The 9,755-nt window shown below is 36.2% G+C and overlaps 1 protein-coding gene across 2 annotated transcripts; it reads right to left on the reverse strand.

Annotated features, from left to right (window-relative positions):
• Positions 1–1,639: 1,639 nt before the first annotated feature.
• Positions 1,640–7,414, reverse strand: LOC122670235 (probable LRR receptor-like serine/threonine-protein kinase At1g63430). Of its 2 annotated transcripts, XM_043867149.1 has the most exons (13): positions 7,199–7,414; positions 6,792–6,930; positions 6,026–6,097; positions 5,783–5,926; positions 5,538–5,687; positions 4,694–4,810; positions 4,529–4,596; positions 3,827–4,093; positions 3,515–3,720; positions 3,251–3,383; positions 2,986–3,143; positions 2,222–2,437; positions 1,640–2,084 (listed from the first exon to the last, which is right to left on the reverse strand). In XM_043867149.1, the coding sequence occupies exons 1-13, from the start codon at positions 7,281–7,283 to the stop codon at positions 1,839–1,841; spliced, it is 2,001 nt and encodes a 666-aa protein (XP_043723084.1). In that variant the 5' UTR covers positions 7,284–7,414; the 3' UTR covers positions 1,640–1,838. The 2 variants fall into 2 exon arrangements, with proteins under 2 accessions (XP_043723084.1, XP_043723085.1); XM_043867150.1 differs by lacking the exon at positions 7,199–7,414 and having other exon boundaries at positions 6,702–6,827.
• Positions 7,415–9,755: the final 2,341 nt, after the last annotated feature.

Consider the following 9,755-nt stretch of genomic DNA (forward strand, 5'->3'; position numbering starts at 1 on the left):
GTGGAACATTGAGGAGTGGTACGTGGACTTATGAGAAGCTTAGACGGATACGAGGAATATTGGGTTCATTACAGGGGGGTACGTGTACTTTACCCTTTTTTATTTTACCTTTCAAACACAAGGGATTTAGATGCAAATTAAAGTTTAACTTTTTTTTAGGGGGATAAACAAATTAAAATTTAACTTAATAGTTAAATATGAAATGATTTGGAGTTAGTGATATAATCATGTGGGATAATAATTACAAAATGTTTTTTTTAGAGTTTGAAATTTTCACTTCCATTCTCTTTAATGTCCTTTGCAACCAAACACAAGTTTCATCTAAAATGACATGTTACAAAGTTAAGGTAAATTGTTGAAAACATGATACAGAGTTATAAGTTACAATACTAATGAGACTTTGTCAATGGCCACCTACTACTTGGAATGCTAATATCCTATTTTTTGTTTTCAATTTTTATAACAATATTGTTGTGGCTTTTTATTAATCTATTATTTCATTTAAACAAAAATTAAGTTAATGAATTTGATATTCCAAAATTTTTAATTTATTTGATAGTAAATTTGATATTCAATTTTTTTTTGTTTAGTTGATAATTCTATTGACACTTGTTTATTTATTTATATTTTGAAATTTTTATTATTATGTCACATTTTCTTCACATGTTTTACCAAATAATACTACTTTCATAGATAGTCTTACATTTGTTATTTTATTTTTGGATTTCTCTTAGTGTTCTATGCATTGGATGGGCTTCCTGCTAGTCACTATAAATGTATAATATTTCTCGCAAGTACAAGAATTATTAGTTAAGAGTGTGGAACCGGCTCACTTTCTCAAAATAATATTTAAAGGGAGAGAGTTCTCTGAACAAGTGGCATAGAGTGATCGAAGAACACACCAAATGAGGCATGATAGAATGGTTTTGTATATAAGAGGGCAGCAAGGTCATTTTATTTGAAGAGGAGACAGATAGACAGAGAGGAGGGTGCTAGTGTACCCTCCCTTGGCGGCTCAGAGAATCTTTTTCCTTATAACATACAAGGGGTTATTTTGTCTCCATGAGTACCTTTCTGGCCCAATGGGCCAAGGCCATATGTAAGAATTAATTGGGGTCAATCAAGCCCATTTACTGAGCCTCTTTGAGGGCAGTCCTCAGGCTCAGAAATTAATGTAGCCCATGGTATAGCAGTAAAGTTAGAGGGTGGATCTCAGCGCAATGGTAAGATTACTCCATTGCAACCTAGTAATCTTGGGTTCAAGTCGGGAAATAATCTCTCCACAAAACGGGGGTAGGCTGTATACATTATTCCCCCTCCCCAGACTCCACAGTGGCGGGAGGAGCCTAGTGCACTGGGTATGCCGTTTTTATGGTATAGCAGTATAGCTGGAGATGAAAATTTTGGGAGGCTGAACTGCGAAGCCCAAATACAGTAGGCATGTAGCTTTCCTTTTTGTTCGGTGTTTATAGCTTGTAACAAAAGTGTTCCAAGATTGATTAGGGTTTCTTTTAGATTTTCAAGCTTTAACTTCAGTTCTGGACCTTCTGACTGTAGGGTTCATGGTTCCAGTTGGAATTGGTAGTGTTCAAGAATAGAAAGCATCCATTAGGCCAAAACCAGATCCATGAGAAAAGTGAGAAGAGAGGCAAATGTAACAGATTCATTAAATTCATTACTGATCTCTCAAATTTCCTCATTAGTATACAAATATTATGGCATTTGCAGTGCATGAAGCTCCATATTTTCTTCAGCATGCAATCTTTTTCCCAAAAGAAAAAAAAATGAAAGTATTACAAATTTGTATATCTGATTTACAGTGTGCATCTTCAATGTGACTATGAAGATAAAGCAAGCTCAGCCCATGCCAAAGGACACTCTTTAAGATCAGCAGATACTGAAATGTCGATTCTACTTTCTAACATGGGGCATAGCTCTTTCATGGATGGTCGCTTAGCAGAATCAGACTGAATGCAAAGGCTCACCACCTCGCATACTACCTTTAGGTCATCATATCTGAAATGTCTCAACTCTGGATCGACTAGATAAGACATTATTTCTGGCATATCTACATACTCCTTGGCCTGGACCAGGTAGACAAGAAATTGTTATTTCAGAAATGTTACTTCTAGCAGAAGCCCATAAAATTTACCATAATCTATGGGTATTGTAAAGGAGGAATTTGAGGGAAAAACTCAAATCTAAAATGGTTTCTTCTTACCCAATCTACCAAGCACCCTCTGTCTTTGCAGTATGGAGGTCTCCCACTGATTATTTCTAGTAAGAGTACTCCGAAAGCAAATAAATTCCCTTGGACATCCAAATGGCGTTCACTTAGAGAATCTTGAAAACCACATAATGTGTCTCCATTACTAATGGAACCTGAGTTCTTTTCTGATCTTGCCAGAACTGTTTTCCAGCTTTCAAAATCAACAAGCTGCAGAAAAGAGAGAAAAAGTCATTATAAGGCAGCACACTTAAATAGAAAGCACACATGAAATGATATGAACCTAGAAGAGTTGCATATTTATCTGTCAAAAAACTCAGAAGTTGTAGATTTGAGCTACCTGTTCAATTATGCTTTGTAATCACAATCTAGCCATTCCTGCATTCCTATCAGAGGGAGGACAGGGAACACCATCCCCAAAAGGTTGCACTAAGTCCAAAACCAACTTCAATCATGACCCATAAAGTATCTAAATTTAGTTTCTTTTCTTGAAAGCTTCAACCAGAGTCCTAAAATTTTTAGTTTGACCTACTCAGCAAATCCTTTGGTATTCCTGAGTCTTTCCTAGCCATGTTGAGTTATTCTAGTACTTCTTTAGTTTTTTTGGTTCTTCTTAGAGACGCTTTAATTTAAATTACTTTATTAAGTTAGGTTTTCAGAATCCTGTTTGAACTCCTCAACCTGAAATCTTCTTTCTGTTAGTTAAACAATGCTGTTTTCTTTTGAGCTCAAGTTTTTGAAAATTCGTTTGAGCATACCTTGGGGAAAAAATCCTCTGTAAGATATACAGCCTTTGAACTTAGTTCAGATATCGTGAATGGAGGCTCAAGTTCCGTATGAAGATATCTTAGACCACGGGCAATGCCTAAAATAATTTTCATGCGTCGGCTCCAAGATAATTGACATCCTTCCCCATCTGCAGTTAAATTATAAGGTGCTTTAGCCATCAGAAAATGTAGAAATAAACAACCTCCCTAAAAGTTAAAGTACAGGGAAAGGATGCTCAAAGAAGATCTCACTTACAGTGAAGATGCTCATAAAGTGTCCCATTTGATGCATATTCAAAGACCAGCATCCTTGAAAATGGGTTGGTCTCCCTGCAATAACCCAGTAATTTTCCTGTGTTCTCATGATTTAATCTTGCCAAATCTGCCACCTGAAGCAAGAAATAACTGAGAAACCTGGGCCTCTATCTTTTATGGCCTTCTGACGCTTTCTCATGTAGACTACAGATTAAAGACATCACTAAGCCAATTCTGAAAAATAAAAGATTCAAAGAATACTTACCTCTCTTTGAAAGTAAAGCTCAAGATAGCCCGTCCAGTACTCCTGCTTTACGCAAAGTGATATCACAGCAATCTCTGGCCCACCCTTCATGGTGCCTTTGTACACTAAACTGTCTGGGGAGGAGCCGATAATGTTGCTGAAATCCTCACAGGCTACTTCAAGCTCCTGTCTACTAAACCTTACTACGTCCTTCAGCATTTCAGGATCTAATTAGAGACCACAACAACCAAGTAATCAGGACAATATTACAAACCACAGCGAAAGCAAAAGTCAGAGAGGACAGAAATAGTAATGTTCTGTTGATAAACTAACCCATGTATATAATCTGATGGTCCTTGTACTCATTCCTGTTTTCTTTTTTCTTCCATGGAATTATATCAGAAGATTGTGCATTGCATTTTTTAGCAGCAGTAAAAGCAGCGATAAGCAAGAGGAGGCCCGCAACTGTCCCTGTTACAATTTCTAGAGCCAGCAGCCATGCAGGTTTTGAAGCCTCATGATGTTTATGGCCATTTTCAGCCTGTCGGTGCTTCGGGTAGGCAGGAGGATGGCTTTTTGCAGGTGAAGCTACTGGAGAAGTGCCTGCATAAAAGGAAAAAACTACTATAATTTTAGATGCCATCATCCAGAAATCCATACATCAAATTCTTTAATTATGATGAACCAATGCAGAATGGCTAAACATCATTCGGATAATGCAAATTTTTGTGCCACACAATCTTTGCAAGATGAGACAGATTACAAATTATGAGTCCTCAAAACCCATTTATCCTCTCATAGGACTCGGGCACTCAAAAGAAAACTGTAAATTCTTTGTTTCACTTAAAAACATTTTCACTTAGCTTGAAAGAAATTTCGTCTGTGTAAGCTACCTGAAAAAGGACTTCTGAAATTTTATTGCTTGGATGAAATTTAAGAAGGGTGCCAAGGCAACAATTATTGTTAGGAATACAATTAATCTGCTTTTGCAGTTCCACAACAATGGGGGAGGAGGCAAGGCAATTAGTAGGAACGCACCACATTGCATAGAAGGACGCTGTTTGGATTCTTTATCTTGGAAGCAGTTACCTTGGAAACTTGTCCTGTAGAAAAACAAAATTAAAGAGGGTCAAAAAAAGGTGTGAAAGATAAATTTCACTTGTTAGTATGACCTAACAAAGAAGGGAAAAGCATGGGCACCTGGGGATATAATTCAGGCACTGGGGTATTCTTCCAACGAAAAAGTTGTATGAGAAATCTGCATTCCTTAACTGAGATGCACGGCAGAAGCCAGTTGCATTTCCATGTGATGCATAGCTAAAAGAGCATATCCGTAAGTCATTTAAATCACAAATCTTTGAAGAGTTACATTCAACTAAATGAATGCTATTCTCTTCTACAATATAGGGCTACATATAGATGAGATTCAAATCTAAAATGTAGGTCAATAAATGTGAATAGGCAAATCAATTGCACAGAGTGAAAGCAATATGCCTTTCACTTTTTAGGCAAATATATCCTTCAGAAAACCGACCTACCTACAACTTCAGTCATCCACCACTTTGTTCATTCTATCAATAACAGTTTCTAATCAATAATAATGGATCAACACAATATGCATCCAAAGAATTGTGAACAGTTTCTAACCAATAATATGCACACTCAGAATATATTTTCTAACAGCCACCCCATTTAGTAGGGATGAGGCTGAATTGAGTTGAGAATACATTTTTTAATCATGCCATGGACATCATCATCATTTCCTCCAGTTACCAGGGTCTTTACTATATCCAATAGCAAAGATTTACTACAGATATGTGCCACACTAGGAGGGAAGTTACCGAAAAACTGAAAAAAGGTGGCAATACATTTTCAGATGATTTATTTGTCTGCACAAAACCATCTTATTATAAATTCAAAATCTTTTGCCCCCCTCCCCCACTCCCCACTCCCCCCTCTTAAAAAAAGGGCTTCCTATGGAATATGGCCTTGAAAGACAACAACTGTTTCCCTCAAAATAAAATGCAAAGAGCATTACACTTACATCTCTTGCATGTTAGACACAGAACTTGAGTTGTTGCCACCAGGAACAGTTCCTTGAAGCCTGTTCCTATCCAAGAGCAGTTCCACAAGGTTTCTCAAATTGCCAAGCTCAGGAGGCACACTGCCGGATAATCCATTAGATTGAAGGTTTCTGCAACAGTTGAAGCAAACTGTATTAGTCAGAGAGGGCCAAGGGAATTAAAAAAAAAAAAAAAGGCCCAGTAATAACCATTTTACAAATCTTACATTTTCATTACACTGGTCAAATTTCCAATCTCAGGGGGAATGGGCCCAGTGAGTCGATTCATTCCCAGATCCAAGACCTTTAGGTTTTTCAACATGCCAATTTCTTTTGGAATCGTCCCAAGGAGACTATTTTTGTGCAGGGTTCTGCAGAAAGAACACTTTTAAAGCAGGCTCCACTACCTAATTTTAAAAGATAAATATAAATAAATGCACTTTGATCTTAATGTGTCAAAGAAACCATACAATTCTTGCAGGGAGAAGAGGGACCCCAATTCTGGTGCAAGAAATCCCCTTAGATAACAAGAAGAAAGGTTTCTGCAGAAGAGCCATAAATCAATGAAATCATCAAAATAGTTTCAACAAAAATATTCACAAAACCACTCGCCTATGCATATGGATCTTCAGATAACCTAGACAATGTAACAAATGAACTGGGTGATGAAATAATTCAGTAACAATTCTGAACTCAGGTGAGACATCAAACTTAATGACATAAGATACTTATACTGGTTCTGCAAGATGGCAAGATGTTGGCCTTTTTTCTGCATTTGATATTGTACCATACAACTGGGATCTATATGTGGCGGACAAAAGTATTTGGAGTAAGGCTCAGGTGAATTGAGTTGAGCTCGGATCTATACATGAAACAAATATTTGAATACTAGTAGTAAATAGACAGAATCTCTTTTGGCTTACAACATGATCTAGAACCAGTGAAAACAGACTAACATAACAGTTACTAGAAAACGCACAAATTACAAAGATAATCTAAACTGGAACCAACTAAGAAACCGGGCGAAAAAACACCACTAAGAAAACACAGTATCAGTTCCAAACTCAGGCGAATGGTCGTAAAATTTATCCAACATTTGCTAAAATCTCGGCTAAACTAGCTAATGAAGTAAATTCATGTTGGAACTGTGTATCCGAGTAGACACTGGGGGACCAGCTCTTGGCCTAAACAAAAGACAGTTGTTGAATTTGCTAAGGAATTGGCAGCTTCTCTTACAGCTTCATAACATGATCTCGACCCAGTGAACAGGAAATGCCAGACCAGTTGCAAGGATCTGCATCGAGCGTATTCCAATTTGACAAAACAGATGAAGGGTCCTCATAAATAGCTTCCTTGAAGGCTGTAAGAGCCCGAACTGTGAAAATTCTCAAAGGAGGAAAAGAAAAATTCAATTAGGAATCGAATGAGTCTTTCCGGCAAACAATGCCAGCAAAAATCAATTGCCGGTATCAAAAACTAAAACCTAAATTTTACTTCCAAAAGTTCCCTAAAACACTTAAACTCACGTTACACAGAACTATAAAAACTTGCATTAAGGTTCGTAACAGTGTTTTAAAGAGGCAACAAATAGCCTTAAAGGATCGAAATTAATCAAGATACTAAGGAAGAAAAACAATATGTACCTTCATTGTTCATAAAAGAATCACAGGAGGCAAAAAGAAAACCCCAAATAATCAAGAGAAGCTGAAACGAGCCGAATGATCCCATCCTGGACGCGACTCTGCACTCTATCACTATATGAACAAGAGTTTCTTACAGAATCTCAAAACAGGAAAAAGAACCCATCAGCCCAAACATTCCAAAGAAACTTAAAACTCTCTCAAGGTGGAAACAGGTTCATGAATTCAGTCAAGATAAAAAAAAAACCCACCTCTTTTTCTACTGGGAGAAACCGAGTTTGAAATCAGTTTCTGAAACTACCAAGAAATCATACAAGAGGAGGAACGAAGAAAATCAAACCCAGATGTGAAAGTTTATGCGTGAACAGCAAACATGAAAGTAGTTAAGACTGAGAACATTCCTATGATTTTGAAAGAACAACAGAAAGAAAAGCGATGTGGGGTGGAATTAATCCTTTCTTCTGTAATAATGGATTTTAATTCTTTCTTATCAAAATATTCGAAACAATTTCAGCTTTAGTTTTGGCGCAAATAATTGTTTTTCATACAGGTCCAATTAATCGATTAGTTAGATCATCTCATCTAATCTCATCAAATGAGAAATTAAAAATCTCGCCATGTGATATGACAGGCAACAATTTGACACCGTCCGATGTTAATTGTCCCAAATTGGTATCGATCGGATGGTTAGAAAAGCCAGAATGAATGGAAGGACGGTTTGGTACCCCACTTGGCACCGATCTGACGGTTGAAAATTGTTTATTACACGTGTATGTGGCCTACCGTCCGTGACTTGGGGAGCATCTAATAAACACTTTTGACCGTGTGGTCAGAATTCGAGGGCGCAGCTTCTACACACGTTGGAAGATTAGTAAGGGAATTAGTGCGAGTAATGAATAAAGGGCACTTTACTCTTGTTAATTACGTCAAATTATCACGCGGTTTTGAAACTAAAAAAAAAGATTAGTAGGTGGGGGAAGGGGAACTCTTCCTATTTACTTTGTGTGGAAAGACTGAATTATCCCTACTTTTTTTTTTGTTGTTGGAATTTATCCTTACATTTACTATCTAATAAATGTGATTAAAATTGATACATTCTTTCAATTACCTCTTGTTTTATTCTCAAAAGGTTTTAAGATAGGGGTATAAAAGGATTTTTAAAAATAAGTTGAAAGTGATGTATATTCTTCGAGATATGATATTTTTTCTGAGTATGCATGTGAAATGATACTATTATTCTCATTGAAAAAAAAATTATATATCATACTAAAATGACAGAAAAATAATATTACAAATTATTTGACACTTTGAGAGGTTTCAATAAGGAAATCCTTTTAAATATAGATAGGGATCGAGTTTTCCTTCACCCATGAGAAAATCACCACTAATTTGATATGATACTTTAAGGGTGTCGATCGGTTGGTGCAGTCTAAATTTTGGTTGGGCTGAATCAATCTCCAGTCTCAACTGGGCCAAATCGAAGTTGACCTGATAAGAAATGGATCACTTTTGGTTTTGGTTTTGGACCAGTTTTGATATCGGGTTTGTATTGGGTTGGGTTAACAGGCTGTTGTAAGGTTGGTTTTTGGTTTCGGTTTTCCCATATAAATAAAGGAAATAACTGTAAAAATATATTTTTTAATTGACTTTCCCATTTTTCCCATTTTTTTTTTCTTCTAGTTTCTATCGGGTTTGATTCTCTGCTTGTTTCAGTTTTGATCGGTCCGATCGATTTTGGTCTCTACCGGTATTATAAAAACCTAGACCAAAGCTGGCTGATAAGAATACGATTCAATTCGATTTAGATTGAACTAGTCCATTTCGGTCAAACTAATTAATTTGGATTGAAATTTGACACCCCTATTGACAGTAGATTAGTGGGTGAAGAAAAACTTTTCCCTTCAAATATCATCCATGTACGGAGTAACGTATAAGTTAATCAAATTTATAGATTCAAAGACATACATAGACATTAGTTAATGTTGTTATATTGGGTTGAAAGTTGAAAATGGGTCAAGTAGGATGAAGGGCAATTTGTGTAAATTCAACTATAACATCTCCATGAAGTCTCCCAAGTTGTTAAGGTCCTAAAGAAAAAGTTCAAAAGAGATTTTGAAAAAAAGGCTCCTAAACTAGAGGCACTCATATTACATTCATAACAGTTGTTCCCCATGAAAGATAAGTAGCTTAGAATATTTTTATAACTTCAAAAGTTAGATGGAAACCATACCCCACATGTGACCTTTCATTTTTCTTTCCTACCTTCCTTTTAGGCTTTTTTTTTTTTTTTTTTTCCCCATTTTTATTATTAATTTTTTAACAGTTTTTTTGTTACATGAGAGGGAGTTGGACCACTTGGAAGTTTGAAATGTGGACGTACTAGGTATCTTGACTCATGTGGAAGTGTGGAACAAGAACTATTTTGTCTTGCAGCTTTTTCCATTGTTTTCTATTAGATGCTTAATACTATTTTTTTTCTCCTCTATTAACTTTAGTTATGTTCTAAAGCTTTTTTAAATTGTTATTTATATGAAATAATTAAGCCCCTCCTTTAATTAGT

The sequence above is a fragment of the Telopea speciosissima genome, chromosome 1 (assembly GCF_018873765.1).
Source record: "Telopea speciosissima isolate NSW1024214 ecotype Mountain lineage chromosome 1, Tspe_v1, whole genome shotgun sequence".
Lineage (NCBI taxonomy): Eukaryota > Viridiplantae > Streptophyta > Magnoliopsida > Proteales > Proteaceae > Telopea > Telopea speciosissima.

Coding starts and splice junctions, on each gene's coding strand:
- LOC122670235 (XM_043867149.1), bottom strand. CDS start 7,283: ATGGGATCATTCGGCTCGTTTCAGCTTCTCTTGATTATTTGGGGTTTT. Junction 4,597..4,693: donor TGCCTGAATTATATCCCCAG/GTGCCCATGCTT, acceptor GTTTTTCTACAG/GACAAGTTTCCAAGGTAACT. Junction 2,085..2,221: donor GAGGGTGCTTGGTAGATTGG/GTAAGAAGAAAC, acceptor TACCTGGTCCAG/GCCAAGGAGTATGTAGATAT.